The sequence below is a fragment of the Corapipo altera genome, unplaced genomic scaffold (genome assembly GCF_003945725.1).
Source record: "Corapipo altera isolate COAL_440 unplaced genomic scaffold, ASM394572v1 2b, whole genome shotgun sequence".
Classification (NCBI taxonomy): Eukaryota; Metazoa; Chordata; class Aves; order Passeriformes; family Pipridae; genus Corapipo; species Corapipo altera.
Window position 1 is genome coordinate 24,859,826 of NW_020884874.1, and position 24,786 is coordinate 24,884,611.

A 24,786-nucleotide genomic window follows, 5' to 3' on the forward strand; every position below is an offset into this window, starting at 1 on the left:
GAGCTACTTAACAGATATTTCACTCTCATGATTGTTTAAACTGTTCCAGATAGCTAAGTTATTTGGGGGGGAGGGGGGTTGTTTTAGAAAGTTAAGTTGCAATGTCAACTTTGTGTGCTAATCAACTTCAACAGTGGCAGACTAATGCCATTCACAAAAAGAAAACAAACACGCCTAATTTTAAAAATAAAAATAGCAATTGATTTATTAGGAAAACATCCAGCCATTGCCCTAGGACAGCTCTTGGTAATTAAACCATATTGTCACATAGATCTCTGCGTCCTCCAATAATAAATGTTGACTAATTAAAAAAATCCTTTGACTGCATGCACATTAATGGTGACATTTTCAAATGCAGCAGCAGCAGTTTAGAATGTCTACTCTTTGACAGGTACAAAGAGGGCACAGTGATGGACCTCACTGCTTCACAATCTCTCCTTAGATACCAATCCTTGTCAATACAACATCTTCACACTTTGGGAACCAGATGAGTGCTGGACACACGCCCAATTGTGGAGCAACAGATTTTAAAACCCCAAACTTGTCCCAAGAGGAAGCACACTATCCCTACTAAATAATAGCATCCACAAAGTTGAAAGATTTGTTGCTCTTTTTTACAGGAAAGCAAAACTTTTTACCCAACTCTGTTGCTGTCTTTTATCTGAATTTGAGTTTAACCATCTTGCAAATTGTTATTGCACCAAATGTAAATATTTGTTTATTTTCTTGGGTTCCTAATTTTTTTTTTTACTCTGACATCTGAGGTTTACAACATCATTTATGCAGTTAGATATTATGATCATCTCTGCACTTTACTATATGCAGACCGATGTATAAGTCACAACCTCTCTCTGAAGTAATTTATAATACTATTTTCTTTTTGAAAGAGACTTTCTGACATATTTTGCACTGTTTTGGCTTAAGACATAAAAGCTCTTTGACACAGATGCCATGCTTTCTTAATTTCTAAAGTACATCTAATTATATAGACGGCACAATGATAAATAATATATCACTTCTGTAAATACTGGTGTGTACGCCATTTGACAGCTTCTTGGGTGGCCCAAAAAGGTAGAACAAACTAAAAGAGCCAAAGCCATTTGTCACATGTAAAAACTGGGAAAAATACACACGGAAAGAAAAGAAAGAAAAAAAGATAAAAAAAAAGGTCATAGCAGTCAACTTTGTACTTTTAACTGTTCAGCTAAAGAGTCATTTCAAGACACCCAGAGTTAAGGTTTAGGAGGTTCAAAATGAAATGAAAATTGTAGTCTATTCATCGCAGGAAATGTAAGGAAAGAAATAAGCAAAGGTCATGAAAAGGAACTGAAGGCAAAAAGGGAAATAATAAATTAATGAAGGAAGAGTGCTACAGAACGGAATTTAAACCAAGCAAACCAAAGTCCCAACATCAAATAAACACACATTGTTTATAAAGAACCAAAAAGTCCTGGGAAAATTACTTTTAGACACATTTCTGTTATAAAAGCCAAACTGTTACAATGCCATCCCTCAGCCCACTTTTGAAGTAATTTGTGTTCTTCAGGCAGGAAGATGGTGGTATCCAGAGTAACTACAAGGAAAAGCTTCTCCTCAGAACAAATTGGTAATTCTCACTCTTTGTCTTACATTGTATGTGTCATATGGTTTGTGTGTTTTAGTAATTATTTCCCCATTTTAAAAACAAGTTTACAACACTGGTGCCTAATCTGGGAAATAACTTTTAAAAACAATTATTTTATCCAAATTCTGCTGTTTGGCATACTGCTAGGTACATAACACATTGAATTTTCAAAACAATAAATTAATGGAGTCCAGTCAAGACTGAAACCAGAAGACAATGCCTACAATTGCCTGGTAGAAGTGCTTTACAGAAGCAATGATTTAATCGGAAAGGAGGTGTCTATGGGCTTCTAATACAGCATATTTTCTGTCAAAATTTCTGTCAAAATCTTGACAGTTGGTGTCATGTTTAGGATCTGTATAAAAGCAATTTTACTCACGAGTTAGAGGAATCCTGTCTCCTACAGGAAACAGAAACATCAAGAAAAAGTGCCAGTATGGTGTGTGCCTTCGGCACTACTGGCATGCTGGATTACCCTCTCAAGAAACTTATATTAGGTATAGAGGCCACTAGGATCTATAAAGAGCTATTGAAAAAAAGAATAACCACTCAGGGTTCAAGAAGGCCTACACTGAAGATTTCTGAGAGTGTGAGAATATTCACAGGAAGAATTCCCACGTGCTCACCCTCTTCTCCTTTTCTTTCCCAGGGATCCACTCTGCCAAGGTGGGAAAGGGGCTACTACATGAACCAAAATTTTGGTCTAAGTTAGTATGCTGTTTTCATGTTCATCAGTGGTCTCTGAAAAAAATCAAACTAACTGTTTCAAAGTCATGACACCAAATTTCAAAAATCTGAGCTTTGAATCCTCTATGCAAAAAAAAAAAAAAAGGTGTTGAAAGAAACACAGTGAAACCAAAGAAAATAATCTTTATCCATCAGTTGCACACAAATCTATGATACACAGATTTTGAAATTAATAAAAAGGCCATATTGTGTTAGACTAATATAAATGGTGAATCTCTTCTTCCACCTTACTGTATTTTTGTCTTAAGTCTAAAAACAGTTACTTCACTTGAAAAGAAAAACTGTGTCATTGTGAAGACAAGCAAGACTTTAGACATTTAGGTTAGAACACTTAAGTTGATTTACTGCTTGCTAATCATTATTCACTGTTACTCATTAGGCATTACTACCATATTTAAGTAAATTGTTTGGATACAGTCACCTGCTTCTTCAGCTTTTACTATAGAAATCAAATTAAACAAGACAAAAATTATTTATTAAAACACAGTTGATATTGAAATTACCAAATAAAAATTAAAAAGAAGCCATTTGTTAATTTGAGAAGCAAGCCCAACCACTGGCTTTACTAGCATTACAAAGCAACCTCTTGTCAAAACCTGGCAATAACTGGCTTGGGCTCAGAATTTATGTCTGCTTTCATTATTTATCTTTAAAGTCTTTATTTCTTGTGTTTGGACATCCATTATTTTTAATTCATTTATAATTCTTAAGCAACGTAATGGTACACAAAACCCTTGAGGGGCTAACTTCCAACTGACATTCAGAGGCAGTAAAAAAAGCAGATCAGGAATACACCCAAGATATTTGCTTCAGGGAACACTTATTCAACCAAATTTTCGAAGGCATTACATAAATGCAACAAACTAGATTTGTATGAAAATATGTACTTTTTTGGATATTACTAGGAAAATGTTGTAGACCTAAAGGAGTTTGAAGTATTACCATGGGTAGAACTCTAATTACCTCTTTATTATTATTATTTTAAAGCTATTTCTTGCTATTTTTATCTACAAATACCATATAGACATTTATAAAAAAGTCAGTGCAAAAGATCAAGTCACACATGCTTACTAAACAACTAGAAAGTTAGGATCAATTCCAAAGAGGGAAAAACCCAAAGAATAAGTTTCCGTATGTACTTACATATTTAAAATGCTGCAATTGATTCCTTAGAGAATGAAAAGCATTAATAGAAAACACAGGATGAAAGAACCTCTCTTTCACACTGCATTCATTTGTCAAGTAGACACTTTAGGTAAGAGTAGCATACTGTTTTTTTCTGAGCAGTGAGTGCTGGTTTGAAGACAGACTCCATTCCTGCACCACAAAGTCTGTAGCTGGTTTGTAGCTATGCGGCAAAATCTTTGGAATCTACGTGGTTAAAAAGGAACACGTGGCCATTTTGGTAGTGGGCTGCTTAAATATCATGTTACTTAAATATCAGATGTTATGCTTAAGTAGCATAACTTACTTAAATATCCACATGCGTGTGAAGCAGGACTACCTGTGCATTGGTTTAGTTACATCAGTAAAAACCTAGCAAATGACAGTGGCGCAAGAACGTTCATTGCTATTACAAGATTTAGTCACAAACTAAAAATGAAATAAAAGCATCACCATATAGACAATCCTAACTAAAAGATTGTGGTAAACTGCATAACACATTCCGATTAAGTGTATGCTCTTACACTTAGATTTCCACAAGCATGTAAGCCATCCAGTTTTCTTGACACCTATTTTTCATAGAAAATTAGTTGCAGGTATTTGTAGATTTCACTTTTTGCGTTCATTATATCTGCATACTTATATGAAAAACAGCTGTACCTAATCAAGAAACAAAACTACTATACAGTGTACTCTGAAAAAGTCACCGTTTTTTGTAATTCTCATTATAAACACTGAGGAAAAAAACCACAGCAAATTCATTCCAATTAATGGATGTAATTATTTTAAAACAAATAAACTCCAAATTAAAAAATGTGCAAGAGCAAATTATGATGATCATATCTATTTTATAGGCAGAAAAGATATCTCACTTGTATGAATCATTTGCTCAGATTCTTTTCTGATAGACATTCATAATAACTCACATCTGTTGTTTCACCACAGACATAATCAGAAGACTGTGATATTTCACAGAATAGGTTTTCCAAATGTAGTATGAAAATGGTACAGAATAACCTATAGAAAAATCCTTCATACCAGTGTATTAAAAAACCAAAACATTATTTTAAAATAAGCTTCAGAATGTGTGTGGAGGGGTTGCTCTTATTTATGCTTTCTTGGTAAAGACAACAACAGCCTTTTAACTTTATTTACTGCATTGGTCAACAACTGTATTTCCAAATAATCAGGTTTGCTGAGTAATATCATAACACTGTAATGTTCAGGTTACACATTTGCTAAAATATTTTTCTGAAAAATATGTCAACTGCAATTCATAAACATTCCTACTTGCTCAAGAGCTTTTGCAACACTTACAAAATTCTAATACATCAGAAAAATTTATTTACTGGAAGAACCATCTAGAGATACCAATCAATTCCACAGGGCCAAAAGGCTAATAAACTTTTCACTGTGATGCAAGTGTACTCCCTAAATGAATGTCATCTAAACATAAAACTCCAATTCTTTCAATGACTGCTTTATATCTAAAAATATCACTACTGAATGCTGCAATTACATTTCTCAGCTGGAGACATCTTTCTACATTATTTTCTTGAATGCTTAAGATCCAGGCTCAACAGTGTGCTAATCAACCGCACTAAACTCCAAATGTGATCTAATTAACTGGAAACCACTCAGATTTGATTGGTAGGGGATTTTTGGTCTGCTTTTAAATCCAAGCATATCTTAATCACCTTGTCTGCCCTCCATAGAAAATAATCATGAAAAAGGACAAGATGTTCAGAAAGAAACAAACCCCAACCCTATCATTATAAAATATGCTTAGGTCCTGACCACATGTACTTACTCTGAAAATACCATGTTTGCCCATAATTTCTTATGGATTCTGACTTCAAAATTTCTAATCATAAAACTGCTCAAAGGTGAGAATCACCTACAGTGTGTATTTTGGTCACAGTCCAAGCCCTAACAGTTTGAACTATGTGTTATAATCAGTTTCTAATGAACTGGGGAAGCAGCTCCTTGCTGTTGAAGGAAACAATTCTGAGACTTCCATAAAGGTTGATTCTCTGCATCAGAAAGGTCATTGTACATTGTATGCAGACCTTCTCTGCCTTACAGAGAAGGTTAGGACGTGTATGCATCAGAAGATATTTTTCTTTCTTAGATTAGCAACATCTGTTAGGCCAAATCTCCTTTCCTGCCTCCACTAAAATTCTTAACATTTAACAGAGGTTGCAGAAAAGAAGGATGAACACAGCAAGTCACCTATGAGTAATCTTGTCACTAACGCTGATTCTTTTCTCTCTCCTAAGTAAAGTATTCATAACAATACCAAATACTACCAAATTGAACATATACCATATCTTTTTTTTTACTCACCTACGCAGTTATCACAAAGGCTGCAATGTGAGGCACGAGGTGGGCGGAAAATCTTGCAAGTAAAACAATATTTTAGTTTCACTGTCTGTCCATTGATGATCACTTCTTTTGTTCTGGGAGGGGGGCGATATCCTCCTGAACTGGAGCCATTTGCTATATCTAAACATGGAAATACAACACATTAATTTTTCACAAGCTATGATGTATGCTGACGTATGACTGTCCTTGATGGCAATCTATAGAAAGCCTCAAATTTATATTAACACACTTAAAATAAATTGTTGCCCTCCTAACTCTCCTAAAATAACATGTAGCAAAGAGATATTTCATTAAAAATAGCATACATAGCCAATCAATTTAAATTAAAGAAACCATCCAAGCCCAATTCTCAAATGCTGACAGTGACCTTGATCCCCAAACTCTTACAACTCTCACATCCCCTAATAGTTCATAGATAATACATTAAAGACAACTATGAATACTGGTGTAGGATAGTAAAACTTGGACAAGTTTTCCTTAGGATATTCCTGAATATTTTCAGAATTCCAGTAATAATGAAAAGTCTCTTTAGAAGTGCTGCAGAAATTCTACAATGAAATATAGAACCTGTACATTTACTTAAGCAACAACAGCTCTGTCATCAGAACCTAGCATATGCTGAGATCCCTTGAATGCTATGGTACAATGGGGCACATTCACAATAGTATTTTTCAGCTCTTGCTGTTTAGAAGTTTGAAAATACAACTCCCAGTGTTACTTCTACACACTCTGAAGTTTGTTTGTTGCATAAAACCAGTTTCTAACTATCTCAATTGATACAAGTGGTGGAATTTTGGTTTTGGTTTCTTAACTTCATTTTGTTTTATTTTAGGACATTAGCAGTAAGTTTTCTGGCAACTAAAGTACCGATCAGGCTAAGTCACTAAAATTCAATTTAGCCCAAGCTGAACTTTACTCAAAGTTGAACATCTAAAAGTGGCACCTTTTTCTAGGTTTAACTGTTCTTGTGTAATCACAATCAAATCAAACCACAGAAGTGAAACCCCCCTAAATTATTACTCTTGGACAGGTAGAACAGCTAAGACAATAGGAAAGTAAAATAAAGCACTTTCCAATATATGAACGAAAATACATTTCAAAGTCACAGTCACTTGCACAACGGTGTCTTAAGTTGTCCCACTCGCTTTCATGTGGGGCTTGTTATTAAAAGATCTATGAGTTGTATTTGAGCTCAAATTGTTAGAAATATCACCCACAATTACAGTTTCTGTGAATTACACAGCCTACAAACTACGTATTTTCCAAGAGGGCAATAAGAAAGCCTCCTCACCTAGCAAGATATTCAAACTAGCAACAGCACAGCTAACAAAGGTGTAATTATACAAAGTGCCTGATTTGGTAGCAAACCTCCCTTAAGAAGTTCTTGTCTGCAATGTGCTCACCCACTTCAGAAATATGCATCAATAAAAGTCCTTGTGGGACACCACTGTAAACTTGATCAATGAAATAGACTTCAGAAAGCTCTGTTGGAGAAGAGGATGAAAGGAAGAAAGGGAGCAATAGCTGAGAGTGATGGAATCTGGGTGCGAAGCTCCTAAACATCTGAGAACGAAGTGGTGAACACTGAAGAAACAGTAGCTTAGAAGGACCTCCTAGAGCTCAGTGAGGTACAGTCATTGGCTTGGGTTGGATCTAAACCATGCCCTTGTGATGGTTGGCCAGGTCCTATGACCTGCATATGGAACCATGGACTACTGTGTGGTTCCCATAACTATCAATAACACTGATTTTGACCTCAAGGCCAATACTACTAGAACACAGTATTTTTAATTCAATAAGTATTGCATTACAAGTTGTATACCAGTGTATATCAGTGTGTAAACTGAAAAGATGTTCTTTGGAAGGCAGAGCACAATGGTGCTTATACTATTTAAAGCTTTACAGAGACATGGATGACTCCTAAATCCAGAATACTGGGAAGAATGTCTTATAATTTACATTACATTAAAAAAAAACTTCCAGTAACATTATAACCAGCAGGCTGGTAATAGTCTTTCTAGAAATCCTTGGTCCACAAAACACACTGTTATGCCCATTTCTTACCATAGTTTGGTCGAAGTAAGACTTAAACTGTGAGCAAAAACATAGGTCATTAGCTCTAGTTAGTTTTTTATTGAATAAAGCATTTAACACATGCATGCATAGCATATTCATCAATAAACTGAAGGTTTCCATTTGATACTCATACCCAAATTTAGGTGCATAATTATAAAAAAAATTACTTATAAAGCCTGAATTTCATCTAGGTGTAGCTTTCTATACTGCTAGAAATGTTGATGTATTAGATTTCCCAAAATAACAGTAATATTTCAGGTTTTCTTCTTTTAAAAAATCTTATTATGCCTGAGTATGTACATAATCATTGAAAGAAAAGTACTGAAACCAGTCAAGGGGAATTGGTTAGAAGAAAAATGCTCTTTTTCCTAAAGAAACATTTATGTTATAAACCGAATATTGACTAAATATTCATATTTCCCCTCCCTTTCATGAACTTCAAAAAGTGCACTGCATTTGTTTTAAATGGGCTCTGGCAGAATCTCAAAGGCAACTTCTGTCTTCTCTGGTGGAGAAGGGAGACTACTATCCAGCCCATTATATTTACAATGCTAGTTTTCTAAGACGATTTCCTCCCAGACATTTGCAGGGAAGTTCACAGAGACAGCAAACCCTAGCTCTCTTAGGAAAATTAATAACAAAATCCAAGGGTGAAAGTTGATGCAAATGAAATTAATGAAAACAGTCTTGCTGACTTTCCATGGACTTAGAATTTTACTCGCAATCCTAAATTGCATAATCAAACCTAAAAGTCCCAGTCTTTCTGTTTACTAGCATCTTTTTCCTGGAAGCAAGCAACTGAGCAAGGTCAAACATGTTTGGATTTAAACTGATTTATCTAATCTAAATGTGCTAAACATGTCCTGGTCCCACTGCGAATTTTCAGACTGTAATTAGCCTTCAATTTGACTGCTCGTATTTGGGGTCTAACACAGTTAAATCTTTCAATATATATGGTCCCTTTGAGGCACAATAAAATTAACCTTTATGGAATCACCTTCCCCCAACGACCTGTGTTTGACCACTACTACATTTTTCTCATCCAATCCATTATTGATGTAGTAATACAAATTATTTTACAAAAAGGCTAAAATTTGCCCACTAATGGAATTGCCTTCTATCCTCTCTGTTCTGACATGTTTTATAACTTCTCTAGCAGGGTTAACTGTTCATGCACTAGATGGGGTTCCAGCATTTTTATTACCCTATTACAAAAGTCCCAAACATGTAATCCATGTCTTTGCAGGACCAAGAGACCCGAACTGCTCCAAAAAAATAAGTATTTAATTGAGTTACAGTACAGGCTAGCAACCTTCTAATGTGACAACAAACTCCACTTAGACTTCTCAATTTATTATCCTGAAAAGAAATAAGAGGTGCTGTTTAGATGAAACACGGACACTGCAAGTTTTTATACATATCACTGGGATTCTCCTGCTCAATCAAGGGTTGGATTTTTTGGTCAATATTCTTAAGATCCTAAGACAGACAGCCTCTAGGTGGTCTCCCCACATTGTCTCTATACAAGCTTCACAATCATATTATGCAAGGTTTGCTGACAACTTTAACAGGACACAATTTCAATCTTCAAACAATATTATTAAAAAAAGTCAGCAACTTGAAATAATTGTAATGTTTCCTGACAAGAAAATGACAATGTAAGAAAAAAATCTTTATGTATAACCTATAACATCTGAAGAATAACAGAAAAAACATCAAACAAAACAAAGCCCTACAAAAATGCAGACCTCTAAGAAATATCTTCCACTGTACTGAACCACTTAAATCTAAGCTACATGCTTAACAATAGCAGGCTACAAGAGGATCGACTAATTTATTTTGGGGTGGAGTGGGGGGAGAGAACTTTAATAAAATGTTCTTGTTTCCAGACAGTAATCTCAGGGACAAACAATACTGGGAACCTGGCTTAGACTGAAACCACCAGCTGCTAACTGCATTCTTAAGATAGCTCTTCATCTGACAGCCAGCAAGAGATATCGACCGTATATTGGTCTTGACTTTAAGACGTAAGACTTGCTGCCTGAAGTTTTTCTGAAATCATGTATTATTTTCTTAAAAGTAGAATTGCATGATCTTCTTGAAGTCTAAAACTTTATTGGAAAGGTATGATCGTGTCACGACTGATTAAAAGATGGAGTCTTGGTACCAGGCAAACTTTGCTTGGATACTGGTGAACTGGTCAATGGGTACCCAGGGGCTACCACGGCGAGGGTATTTAAGGCCGTGCTGGGGGCCTGCTGGAGGAATGCTATGGAAGGTGCTGCCACTCTGTTACTCGGCCTGCTGGTTCACTCCTCAGAGGCTACAAGGTGACCAGGGAAGAAGCCAGAGTGAGATCTACCAACCTGAAAGCCAGCAGCACTTCATGGTGGTGGTAACTCCTGTCCTGTGCTTTTAGCAGTTACCCTTAGCTTTTTCTACTTTTCTATTTCTTTTGGCTCTTTTGTGTTACAAAATAAAGTTGAATTATCATTTTGGGATCCAGCATCTGGTCTCGTTTGTGCCTTAATCTCACTTATGGCAATGTTTTAGAACCTGGTTCCCCCCTCTGCATCTAAGTGGATCGGATCAGTTCATCTTTAGTGATTTGCTGAGGAAAAGAAGAGTCTAGAGAGGAAGAACTTTCTAAGACTTACCTGACACACAAAGTAATTTCACTACATTTATTTTAAGAATGTTGTTTAAAGAGTGCAATATCAGCTGTGACTATAAGCCTATCAAGTTCGTATCCCACCTTTGGAGAGAAAGTAAAACATGTTATACCCACAAACAGTATGTATTTGTTCAGAATATTGTCAGTTCTATAAATTGCCTATGCTGTGGCACAGATTTAATTTTATAAGGCTATAACGAAATCAAATTCTGCATTTCAAAACAAATGAAAGGTAAGGAATTGTGAAGGAGTCTCAAATGTGGTCTTAAGCATCAATGTAAATTACAGAGCCAAGACATAAATGACTTCCAGAGATGGTGTGCTGGTGTAGCTTATACACTGAGTTCAGGGCTTTTGAAAATGCAAAAGGCAAGCAAGAAGAAACTGTGATCTGGTCTGAGCTGGTTGCACAGAATAAATGAGTAAGATACACACAGATTAAGACAGTTAGCTTGAAGAAAAATCCAAAGGTTGGAAGGATAAATTACTATGATCATATTTTCATTTATCTGCATCACCAGTGATTCTTCCCCTGTACTCAGCACTGGTGAGGCCACACCTGGAGTACTGTGTCCAGTGCTGGGCCTCTCAGTTCAGGAAGGATATTGAGATGCTGGAGCAGGTCCAGAGAAGAGCAACAAGGCTGGTGAAGGGACTCACAACAAGTCCTGTGAGGAGAGGCTGAGGGAGCTGGGGTTGTTCAGCCTGGAGAAGAGGAGGCTCAGGGGAGACCTCATCACTCCCTACAACTACCTGAAAGGAGGTTGTAGCCAGGTGGGCGTCGGTCTCTTCTCCCAGGTAACCAGCAGTAGGACAAGAGGGCATGGTCTTAAGCTCTGCCGAGGAGGTTTAAGTTGGATATTAGGAAGAAATATTTTACAGAGAGAGTAATCAGACATTGGAATGGGCTGCCCAGGGAGGTGGTGGATTCACCATCCCTGGAGGTTTTTAAGATGAGACTGGATGTGGCACTTAGTGCCATGGTCTAGTAACCACAGTGGTGTTGGATCAAGGGTTGGACTTGATGATCTCAGGTCTTTTCCAATCCAGTTGATTCTGTGATTCTATGATTGTATTCTATCACCTACTCAATGCAAACAAGATCAATTTTGAGGAATAATTGTTAAATTTGTGTATGCCAACTGGACAGACACTTTTTCATCTGCGAAACCCATTCTCCTGGATTTGGTTATCCTTTTAGGTCTTCATATTTAGAACTTTTCCACTTGAGGTGATTTCACACTAATGTAACTACAAGAGATACGTATCAGAATTGCAAAGAGGCTACAAAATATGGCTGCTCCTAGTATTTATGTTTCCATAGAAAAAACAGCCCCCCTCAGTATATTTTGTGTTATTGCAGAAGTACCATGAAAATAATGCAATTACCACTGGGGTTCCCCTGGTAAAAATGACTTTCCAATCTCAATGAAAGTTATAACGAAAATAAAAATACTACATCAATAAATTTAATGTTCCATTTAGAGAAGAAAAAAAAAATACCATGCTGCATTTCAGTGAAATTATAGCACTTTTATAGCAAATAACCCTGCATTACCTTCAGTGATTTTGCATTATATAAGCCTCATGAATCTAGTTGCTTTTGTTGTTATATAGAAAAAAAAAAAAAAGCAACCAAACTAGAGTATTTTAAGATTTTTGCTCCTCTTCTCTCTTAAACACATGTATGTATTAAATATTCTTACAGGTCCTGTTTTCTAGACTTCTGTTTTCCTGCCTTCCTCTCGAGTTTCCATACAGGGTGTCTAAAGCCAGACAGTGAACTGACCCCTCATCACCACTAGGTATCACAGAATGTCACTTCTGGTTCATGCAATGACTCTTCTTCTAACACATCCCAAAAAGGATTTCCCCTTTTTGTCATATCACAGTGCTTGTGAATATCAATCTGCTTGTGGATAATCCTCAAGTGTCCATTCACCAATTAGACCCTTTTTTGTTAATATTTGATTTCCATTTGTAGTCATGCATTTTGTGTTTATTCCCTAAATTTGCTGAGACTATTTAAAATATATTTAAAAAAATCAAACCCAGTAGCTGCAAATGTCCCCATGTCAGCATTAACTTCAGAGTTAAGCATATTCTTCTTAAGCCCACAATCAGTCTCTGAAATATCCTACTTGATCACCTACCATTTGCTACTAGAGTGTCTTTTCAAAAAGTTGATCACTGACTTTGTGGCAATTTAATCTAGACCTTATTTCCAAAATTTATATAGAAATAATACCACGCAGTACAGCATCAAGAGCTCAGAGTGAAAAATTCTGCTTCTTCTTTTCCACTAAAAGTTCTTTTTCACCAAGAAAACGTTACTTCTTTCAATGAAGGACATCAGTTTGGCTACACTTGATTTGCTTTGAAATACTTTGTTGCTCTTTTTGAGATTTAAATGGCCATAAACCCCACTCCTTGCCAGGTCCAATTCTTATAATTTGATCATTTAGCAGTTTAATCCATGTCTCTAACCAGAGAACAGTTTCTAGAGAGAAAACTGACAGATTTCTACTAAAGTAGAACATTAGATAAACCAGTAAAGATACAGTATAGTAGATTGACAGACTTTTAACTACTTTCCCTCTCCTGACCTGTACTTCCTATCAGCAGTCAAGAAGCTACAAGTTATCTTCTGAGATCAAAGCAGTGCTGATCCTTCCGATTGCCCTCTGCTATTTCTCATTTCCCAACAACATAGCACACCTTCAGCTGCTCTTTCTTCCTCTAACCTCTAACAGAACCTGTACTGTTTCCTTCTACTGTTCCTTGATGGTTGTAACTGACTTCACTCTACTTTTGCCTTTCCCACACTTTCCAAATATACTTGTGCCATGTCTTTTTACTCACCTTTAGAAACTATTTCCACTTATGATACAAGTATCTTTTTGACGGCAATCAAATACAGTCAGAATGGCCTCTTAGTATATTTTCCAACCTTCCTCTGGATGAGGATAGCTTGATGATGTGCATTTAATGTAATATTTTTCAATAATAGAAGTCCCTTTTGCTTTTTGGACAACTTTTTCTGTTTCTTTCACTTTCTGTTTTTCTATGAACACTGCAAATTTGCAAGAACAACTGCTTTGCATTCTTGTACCCTGAGGGTGAAAACAGCAGCATCACAGTTCTGTTAGTCCCCCATCTTCACCCAAACAAGGGTGACAGCCTAGTTGGAAACATTTCTCATTGTCAGTATGATGACCCTGTTTCCAAAAAGTCACCTGAAAGAATGAAGTACCGGCAGGTTCTTTAGAGGGCCTTATCTTGAGAACTGTTCTCCTTAATCAGCTCATTCTATTCTATGCCTTAGTTTAAAAAGTTTTAAAAAAACCTTCTAAATAACATTCTTAAATCAGAATTCCTCTTCTCAGGAACAGAACTGTTTCTCACTGCATTTGTAATAATTTTTGGGAGACTGCTTCCCAAAGAGACAGGTAGGGCAGTGTAAGACTCAAGTATCTAAGAATGACTTGAGTAAAGTAAAAGCCACAGATAGCATATGCAACATACACAGATTTTAGAAAAAAACCAATTCGGTAGAGGCATTATTTTTTAGGTGAGTTATCTGAAGAATTTCTTGCCTAGAAATATATTACTGTTAACCTCACACCACATCTTTAGAAGGCACTGAAAGTTCAAAAGTACAGCAAGTTACAAGGCAATCTAACCAGAATGATAGCTTTGGAGCATCTAGTTTTCCTTTCAACTGTGGGAGCCATTCAGCTTTTCCTGCTGCACAGACACCACTCCACTAGGATACATCTTTTAAGGGTACATTAAAAAAAAATATATTTTAAGAGTACAAAAATCCTTCTTTCCATTTCTATTGTTGAATCCAGAGTCACAGTTTTAGGGCAGAAGGATTTCTTATAGCTACCTAGCTTCTTCCTCTATCAGACTTGCCATAAGCCCTCATGCTTGGGAATTCCACATTTGCTGGCAATGTAATTCCTTGCTTCAATACTCCACTGGTCTTTTTTGGAAGACTACTGCCTTTGCTACTGCTGAAGAAAAGACAGTGGCTTTGATCAGCTCAGCAGCCTGAATCTGTGAAGCAAGTATGCAATATCATTTAAATAAATTATGATTTGTAAACAGAAGTTCTGAAATAGTCACATATGGAAACATTTTGACTCTCCTAATCAACTTTTTGATACAGAATTTTTTCTAGTTTCCAATTTGTATTGTTAGTTTTTTATTTAGTTGAAACTCTGACAGATGCTAACAAAAAATTATTGTTAACTGCTTATTTGAAATAATTTTTTTCCTGACATAGATCAACGTTTCTTTGCACTCAGGGTAAATAAGCAATTCCTTAAACTGGAACTTACGCCTGTATTTTGGACTAAAGCCAGTACCTTATTCTAGGTAAAGAATTCCTTGAAAGAGATCAATGAAAGTAGACCATAACACCGATTAGGAAAAGGTGCTAAATAAATGCTTCATTATATTTTTCCATATGCATTAAAAAAAATCTTGGTGAAATGTTGTGGCCTAAGCTGTATACCTTTTTTTCTGAGATTTTCAGATGCTTAAGCAAGGTGATTCAACCACTTCTGAAATTCAGATGGATAGTAAACATTTAAATACTTCTATTGTAAAAAGCCCAAGACTGTATTATAGCATTAAATGTCAAGGATGCCTCAGGTATTTCTCCTGTGCTTGCATAAACATGTTACTTGTCATTTCAATTATATGAGTGAGCATTCCTCTGAAACTGCTTCAGAAAAATTGGATTTCCGTTGGCTGTCATATCAAAGCAGATACAGTAGCCTTTGGTAAGCTTTACTAGCTTACTAAAAAATAAGCACACAAATCCACTGCTTATGAAGCAACTCTGCAAACTCATCCTGGTTTCTTATCCAGGTAGCACATTTTAGCTATTCAGCTGCAGAAATCTCACTTTTAGAATTTTGTTAACAATTCTCTTGATAAGTGAGGCTGATTAAAATCTAGCTCTCTAATTATGCTGGCTTTACATAAATAAAAAACAGTAACATTTTTACTGTACATTAATACAGTTTCACAATATAAATAATAACAATTAAATTCAGTTAAAACTCTGAGGATACGCTACTTTAAAAGATGCACAATTGTAGAACCTTTGAAATATCAGGGTTTTTGCCAAAAACAATTTAAAAAGTATTCTCTTGTGCACCACAGAGAGACTTTTACCAGATTTGCTGAAAAGTATTTACAGTAATAACTATTGCAGTCCAAGGCCAGGATCGTGTTTACTTTTTTGGTGAAGAACTGATCTTTTCACAGGAATCACTGCAATGTTATTAGACATGACAATTCCGGAACAATCACTGTGGCAAGATAGGAGTAAGTGCTCTCATGATCAGAGCAGCACACTGCCTTCACACAGTACATGCACCCTCGGGAGGAAAGCGAAGAGACAACAGACCTTCCGTGTTACCTATTTGTCTCTCTAGATCTGCTGCTTCATCTGGTGTTGCGCGGGGGAGGACACCAGGATCACTGAAACTAGTACGCAGCAGGGTCCCCATCACGAAAAAGAAAAGAATCCCACCAATTGCAGGTATAGCAGGTGTAATCTTCTCTGACAAATATGGACAACTGGAAAGAGAAAAAGATTAAACAATCAACAACACATAGGGCAACTTGCTCTCAAAAACTATTTACCTCTATAAATGCATATGAAGAACTCACTCCTATGGATAAATTACTTGTCTTGGAATGTTTACTGAAGCTGAAATTTCTGTTTATGTGTTTATGACACTTCTAAAATTTCTCAATGATTTGTTCAATAAAGGCCGAAATAGCATAATAATGGTCTCGCTATTATGCAATACTCATTTACATAAGAAAATATTTTTAGTACAGGATAATAAGCTTATATATTTCTTCACCTAATGCCTAGTTACATAAAAGTAAATTGGGCAGAGTGAGGGAAGGGGAAATAACCTGCATATAACACGATGAAATAAGCCACACTGGAAAATGCAATTAAGTCTATACAATGAATTTAATATCCACCAGAGCAAGATGGTGCTCAAGAACTTGTGACATATTCCTTTAATAGCCTTGGTATATATCAATATTATAACACCACTACTGATTCTCTTTCTTAATCCTGTTCTTGTAACTTGGTAAACTTTTTTACTCATTTACAAAGTAAACAGAGTGCAAATGACAGTGCAACACACCTGGGACCAAATAATTGGAGTGGGGAGCACATGCCTATGGTAACATCAACAGCCCTTCAGCAGGACAAAAACGGCCCTGTGGTTACCAGATTTACAATATATGTGCAGGGGTCTAGATTGGATTACAGTTTTAGCAAATTTTCCTCTGAGCTTTACATGTGATGAAATCAAAATGGATGGAAACATGAAATCTAAACACTAGACAAGCATAAATACCTCTCTACAGTTGTGCAAAAAGAAGGGATATGAGCACTTAGACATTAAACAGTATACCAGTCTTGCTAATCTCAGTCACACAGTAAGCACTGCAGGACCATCTTAGAAAACACACAGGTTGAAGATTCTCTTCATAGCTCTCATATTAAGTAGGGTAATACATGGCTTCATGTATTTCTTATGTCTGCATGAGAAGTCATAAAATAAGCCTAAGCCCAACATAAGCTAAAAATCAACAAGTTCTAGGCCTTAGGGCTTCATCTAAAGCTTCCAGGTATCAATCAAGTTTAATTAACGTCGTTTTCCCCGCTTCTGCTGACTGCCTCAAATGATGATTCAGAAGCGCAAGTTTTTGCACTGCAAGTCAGTCAGCCTCAGTGGAATGTTAACTCTGAGCAAGTGATGACAGTGGCAGTTTCACTGTCCATCACTTCTGCGGGATGGGGAGAGAATGGAAACACTTTTCATACCAGCTACCAAGTACAAAATGTTTATCTGTCTGCATAATCCTTTTAAATGTATTTGGATGGTTCAAACATAGTGGGTTTCATGGATGCAGTGAGTCCACAAACATTACACTGTGCATTACACCAGTACGAGTGGAAATCATCTTCCTTCCTACATGAATGCAATATTACAAGTGTAACAAGTTACGAAATATTAAAAGACAACTGGGTATAGAATAAAGGTGAGGGACAAGAGATCCTACAGTTTCCTATAACAAGTGGACTATTTAAATACTGGGAGATGTACTTCAAATGTACACTTTGAGGAAAATCTCAAAGATCCAGATTTATAAAAATCAGTGCTAACTAAGGGAAGCAGTAGCAAGACATAAGCCTTAGTAGCTACAAGCCTTCCTCCTTTCACATTAGAAGTCAGTCACAATGAACAACCAAAGAGAAGCTTTCATAGGGTATAAATGTCCTAGTGTTCAATTTATTTCTTGCCGCAAAGTATTACTGAAATCAAAACTACTGTAATATGCTCAGACAAGAGTACAAATAGGCTGCAAGAACATATTTTTAAAAGGATTAGAAGGAACATGTACATTAATGAACACTAAATATAGCACAGTGCTATTATTCTTCCATTGCATTATTCATTATACATACCAAAGAAATTGCAACTGTGATGAAGTCTGTTGACCAAATAAGAGATGTATGTGTGTGAAAGGTAACATGAGATAATCCCAGGGTAGCACAATAGGTGCAATACAATTTTGACAGGTGTTAACACAAAAACAGCAATGGCATCTACATACACAAAATCTCATTGATACTCAAAGAACAGAAAGTGAAGGGCCATCATGACACTGACATGTTTTCTTATAACAGTAATTTCACAGGAAATTGGTAGAAAGAACAAAATCCTGTGCTGAAATACTGAGAAAGCCTTGCATTGCTGAAAATGATGTCTTCGATATAGTAAAAAAACATGAAAACATCTGTCTGCCTTGCTGAACCAAGTCCATCAGCAGTGAAAAAAACCCCACTCTCAAAGCTGCGTATACTCTTCATGATAAGCAAGTGTAAGGTAATCTGCTTTACCTAAAGGTGTTTTCAGGGTTTAACAACTTGTATTTTACCAACTTTGACTTGGAATTAATTCATCAATAATGTAGAAAAGTAAGTAATGTTCCACCAATTCAGAAATTATTTCAAGCTCAGTAAACAGTCCTTACAGAGATTCAGACAGTAAGCCTAGGTAGGACCATTTAATACAGTCTGATTACATGGGCCTGCAGGGATCTCATTGATGTCTATCCTTTAAAAAGGTCCAATTAATTTTTCAAGTAGCTGTCAGCTAAATAAAAAAAAAAATAAACAAAAAGCACAAAAATCACCAACAGAAACCAGTAGATACTGTTAGACTCTTTTTCTTTATCTCTGTATAAAAAAGGAGGGTGAAAAAATTGTAATTCTCCTGGGTTATTAAAAATCCACTAAACATGACTAGGTAGCCTCATCTCCTCAGATGGTAAGATTGATGGAGAGATAGACAATAGGTTAGCAAAGGCATACAGTGCCTTTGGAAAGCTTCATAAAAGAGTTTGGCGAAATAAACACTTGAAGAAAAGCACCAAGATCAGTGTTTACAGAGCCATTGTGCTGTCTACTCTCTTATATGGATCTGAATCATGGGTCATCTACCGCCACCATCTGCGTCTCCTAGAACGCTTCCGTCAACGCTGCCTTCGTACAATCCTAAACATCCACTGGTCAGATTATGTGACCAATACATCTGTTCTAGAACAAGCAGCAGTCACAAGTACTGAGGCCATGTTGCTGAGAACACAGCTGTGCTGGGCAGGGTACGTCTCAAGGATGAAGGACCACTGCCTCCCTAAGATCTTGCTTTATGGTGAACTTGCCACCAGCTGCCGCAAGAGAGGAGCCCCGAAGAGAAGATACAAGGACTCCCTGAAACAACATCTCAGCCTTGGCCATATTGATCAACATAACTGGTCTACTCTGGCCTCCAAATGGGAGGTCTGGAGACACACCATCTATAACGCTGCTGATGCTTTTGAGAAAGCACGCAGGATCACTCTCGAGGAGAAAAGACAATGCAGAAAGAATCGTGTCTTGCAGAATATACCACCTAAGGAGCCTTTCTGCTGTGCCTTTTGCAACCAGATGTTCCTATCTCATATTGGCCTTTCTAGTTACCAGTGTGCTTGTAACAAACGTGGGTAGTGCCCTTCCCAAATCTTCGTTTGCGAAGCCTAGCCATGATGATGATGAAACATGACTCCAAATTAAAAATGTGAATCTTAGCTCAAAATTGCGAATGTATCTGCAGAAATACACTTGTATATTTACATAGTTTATATTTATATGCTTATATAACAAATGTACTTGTACTGCTACATTAAGTCAATATTAAACTATTTGTTTTAGTGTTACTACTTTCAGAAATGTCAAGTACATGGAAAAAGATTATCCTTAATATTTGCTCAAAGTCCTTAATTAATTTTCTTTAAATGAGAATATATCCCTTCAGGCATCAGCTTTCCTCAGATATTACAAGAAATATCTTTTTATTGATGGTATTTTCAGTGAGTTTTTAAAGTAAACATTAGTGGGTATTTCCTGACAGCAAATTCCAGAATTTGCAGGCAGAGGGACTCCCTGAGCAGAGACCTATCCAATGCCAGCACCACTTATGACAAAAAGCAGAGAGGTCCAGAAAAATTTCTGTCCTACTATAGAGCAAACAGTGACCAAGCTTTTCAAACTGACACTTGGTAACTACTAGATGCGAGCAGATTTCCTCAGTTTACATCTTAGAATAGAACAATTGTTCTTAATCAGTATCTGTAATGACAGCAAGTACTGATTAGGTCCACCCCAGAAAATTTTTAGGAAATACTACTTAACCACAGATCCCACTAGAAACTGTGACTGTGAAAATAGCTTCTCCGGAGAAAAATATTTGTTCTGCACATAGCAAGCTATAACACAACTTAAAGGTTTGAATTAATTAATAGAGGAGTTTTATACTTTCAGCCTTGCTTTTTGCTTGGCTTCTCAGCTGCTTGCTTGAAGCACCGTGTGAAAGTTTGCATGAGTGTAGGAGGGAAATAAAATCTGCTGGAAGACTAGTCTGTCATAGCTAGATAAAAATAAAAACATGCTGGTAACATTATCAAGTATCACCCCTGCAAACAAAGGATACAAAAGCAATTCTTACCAGCAGCCCTCTTAACTGTGTAACCATGCTCCTTGTGGCTATGGACACCAGCGGAAGAGTACAAATAGTAACGGTACTGAGGAGTACACACAGTGAGAGTCCTACAACTTGCAAGCACTGTCATCAGAAAAGGGGAGGAAAGAAGAGAAGTCTCCTTAAGGCCCTTCCTGGAAAGATGAAGGCTTTCCTGAACAGTTCTCTGACAGTTATTCACTGATGGGGAGATTCAGTCAATGACAAATTTGCCCAGTAGGGACAATGGAGATTTGGAGAGAGGCTAAGCCTTTAGTTACACTAGAGATTTCATTTAGTATTCGCACAGTTGGCAGACAGAAAACAATAAAAGTACAAATTTCATGCAGAGATCACACTTAATTACACTAATTTAAAAAAAAAAAAGACCCCTACAAGCTTGGTTAGCAAGACTGTTATAAGGCTACTCTATGTCAAGCTTTTCATCAACATAAAACTCTTCATAGTAGATATCAAATATAAGTACTCTAGGAAAAGCATACTATAAATATAGCTGAACCAAGTAACATAGGGAAATAAAATAACTGTTCATTTTCCTACATCATCAACTTAATTTCCATTTCTCCAAGTATAGCCTATTTAATATACCAGTAGCTATTGGTATGCAGGTGATGTCCAACAAAAGAGAGAAGGCTGGCACTGCAAACCCCGAGTTCAGTTCCACATGTTACAAGTTAACATCTGAATGAGACTGTGCTGCTTTCTTTAAGCTAGCCCAAATGGTTTGTCGTTTCTCCTTCCACTTTCATTTATGGCTCCTCTCAGTTTACCCTTCCTTTCCACTCTACTGCATCATTGCTCCAAGCCTCTCAGTCCCAAACTTCTGCCCTTATGCCAACATAAAGTTTCATCAGGTTCTTTTGTGAGCAAAGTTAGTTTACTAAAACGTATGAAAACAACACCATTTTGTTGACTTCTGTCTCTTTAACAAACCAAACATGCACTTGGAAAAGAGCACTGAGACAGGCACAAAGCAAGAGAGAAAGAAGCACACACCAAATTATAGTGAGAGGAAACTTGGGACAGAGGGAGGAGACCTCCATTTCAGCAGCTGTCAGTAAGGTCTTCATGCAGACCACTGCCTCTTGTGAAACCATGTTCTAACCTTGACCTCTTTCAATTTAGAGATGGCAACAGAATACCCACACAGACAAATCACAGGCAAATCAAGACTCTGGGCTAGAAGAATAAAAATAGTTCATAATTTATTTTTCTAATGACAAGTTTTCAGTTTAAAGAAAGCAGCCAAAGATGTACATGAAGAACAACACAGACAGCACAAGATGGAAAGATGGGCAAAACAGAGGGCACAGCAAGAAACTTGGAGGTTGCTGCCTGAGAAAGAATATATAAACAGGACAAAGAGAATGATGAGAGTGAAATAATTTCACTCTCTTGTAGGCTTTGAAAGGTTGCTTCTTTGTACTTGTTTTTTTTCACAAGCATGCTGCTGGCACACAAAAAATGTGTAATTTGAGTATAGATTAGTCCAAATAATGTTACGTGAAATTCCTAACAAGATTAGCTGAGGAAGTCCTGCATTAGTTTCCCACATCTGCCTGATTCTTTTGAACAGCCTTTAAAATTCCTACTGAATTTTTAAAGAGATATTAAGGCATGCATAGACTAATTTCAATAGGATTTGAAATTTACTCATAAAAGATTTATTTAGTTATTATTTCTGTGTTTTGTACAGTTTTTCTAAATCATACGCTCCCTCATTTCAGAGTAGCCAACCAGTTTCAAAATTTATTTGACAAAATACAAGACAAAAATCAGTCTTCTAATAACTTGCTTCATTTCAAATCCAGGAAATTTGGAATGCTTCAAACGTGTGAAGACTATGGAAAACAACACCTGACAAACAAAAGGCAAAATGACAACAGGAGGGGAAACAATACACAGAATATTACTTCCTCCTCAGTTTAACAATCTAAAATCAGAAAGGCATGTTTAATGAATTATTACAGAAAAGTGGCATTGAACTTTACTTAAATACTTTACTTGTTTATTCTGTATTTTAAGGTACTGGATACATCCTACTTTTTTCTGTATTTGCAATACTGCTTGCGGGTAACTCCACTTAAAATTAAAATTAATTTTAAAGTGGGAAGACATATAGACTAATAGTAATTATAGTGTGTACCTAAGTGGTCCTCGCCTCCACCAGCACTTAAAAATGATTACTTTAAAGAAGATTAATATGATGAAACCACACAGATTACCGAACAGCATGATCCTTAAACCTAATGAATTAAGTACTTCAGAAATCTAATATGAAATAAAATTAGAGTAATGTTACCCTAGGCAGGAAAAGCTCAACAAATGGTCTTCAAAGTTTCATGTGGAAACTTTCTGCAGTTTGGTCTTTCAAACTGCTGTCCAAGCACATGAGCAATTTCAAGAATGAAAGACTGCATGGACCTGTCTGTCCTCTGCTCAAACCTGCAAGTGTTCAGTGGAACACCTTGCAGCACTGACTCAAATTGTAGTGCATTACCATTGAGATCAGATTTTCACTGGCTGGATTTGGATGTAGGAATTTAGATGAAGCTAAGCAAGCAGGGTTGATTATGACATTGTAGAAGTTAAGCACAAACTCTCTTCTACAAGTAAAGGTCTTAAGGGTTTAATGAAGCAGATATACAACAATCAAAGTAACAGCCTTGCATGACCTCCCAGTTTTTATTGCTACGTGAATTAACTCTAATGATTTGCTGTCAAACTTCAAAGCTGGGATAAATAACATGCATAATGCAATATGAACCTGTCTGCAAAACAGATGTGGTTACTGAAGCTCCTACAAGGGCAATTAAATTTTGCTTTGTTATACAGAGAAGGAACGTCTGTGTTTTAAAGAACACAATTTCTAAAATTTTGATTGCATCAACTGTTGGCCAGAAATTTCCAAGCAAGGTAGTAAGAAAATTAGGAATATCTACCAAACTCTACCTCGAGTGCCTGAATCTTAGCAAATAATTGGTTTCTTTATGAAAGGTCAATGCAAGTATGCCATATCCTCAAAAGACAAACTCAGAAAAGTCATGGCTTCCAACCACGCAGCAAATCAAAGTCTTGCTTTATGGTTATTTCTGTTCTCTGACTACTTATTCAAAAAGCCAAAAAGATACTTGTACTTGAATTTTCCAGTTTTGCATACAGTGCAAGGTCTGTTTTTCATAGTGTACAACTACCAATTAATGAATTCCACTAAATATGTAAACTCACCATTTCTTTTAAACAGCTCACATAGAACACTTCCTTTCCTGTTATGCTCCATATTACTTCCTTATTATTTCTTATAATTTCCTGTTAGGCGATTTTATAACTAAACCATCAGGTTAATCCCAAGTACTAATGAAAAGAAATGAAAACTGGGACAAAACAAGCGGAAATGCCTTACATCATGAGCAAGTCCCTCAAGGAGTGCGAGCTTCTAGATGATTTTTCACAGGATTCTCTGGAAACTGAAGCACACACAGGTAAGCTGCTGCCAGCTCCAAGCTTTCAATGAACCATATTTTATTTTCACCCTACACTATTTATAAGATCTTAAGGCTAAATGTAAAGCCTAGCTCTTGCTAAAGGGCAAAGGCCTGTAAATGCAATTCCTACCCCTGGCCACACCCCAGTATAGCACAAATGAGCTGGCTAACACTGAGTTAAAACAGAGGAATTGTTTTCAACTTGTTCCCTTTTCTGGAAAACAGAAAAAAACCAAAATACCCAAAACCATTCATTTTCTGTTTGATCAGTTGCCTGAACAACTTCACTCACTGTACAGTTAATGAGTGCCAGTGAACACACAGAAGGCAGGATGAAGTTCAACTGTTGTTTCTAGATCCACCCAGCTGCTATGTGGATTTAGATTTAAAATGAAATCCCACATATAGTCATATCAGCTTAGGAATAGTAGATCTACTGTCTTATTGTCATGGTTTAACCTGGCAGGTAGCTAACCACCACACAGTTGCTCACTTACC

The 24,786-nt window shown here is 36.6% G+C and overlaps 1 protein-coding gene across 5 annotated transcripts in view; it reads right to left on the reverse strand.

Moving 5' to 3' along the window:
* Nucleotides 1-24,786, reverse strand: part of ZDHHC14 (zinc finger DHHC-type containing 14) — a 99,881-nt gene that overhangs the window by 27,736 nt on the left and 47,359 nt on the right. For 3 of the 5 annotated variants that reach the window (XM_027631195.1, XM_027631182.1, XM_027631166.1), the window contains exons 2-3: nucleotides 16,096-16,268; nucleotides 5,882-6,040 (exon numbers count right to left, since the gene is read on the reverse strand). In XM_027631195.1, coding sequence (XP_027486996.1) covers nucleotides 5,882-6,040; nucleotides 16,096-16,268 — 332 coding nt within the window. The remainder of the gene's footprint in view (nucleotides 1-5,881; nucleotides 6,041-16,095; nucleotides 16,269-24,786) is intronic. The other 2 variants (XM_027631189.1, XM_027631174.1) reach the window with 1 other exon arrangement.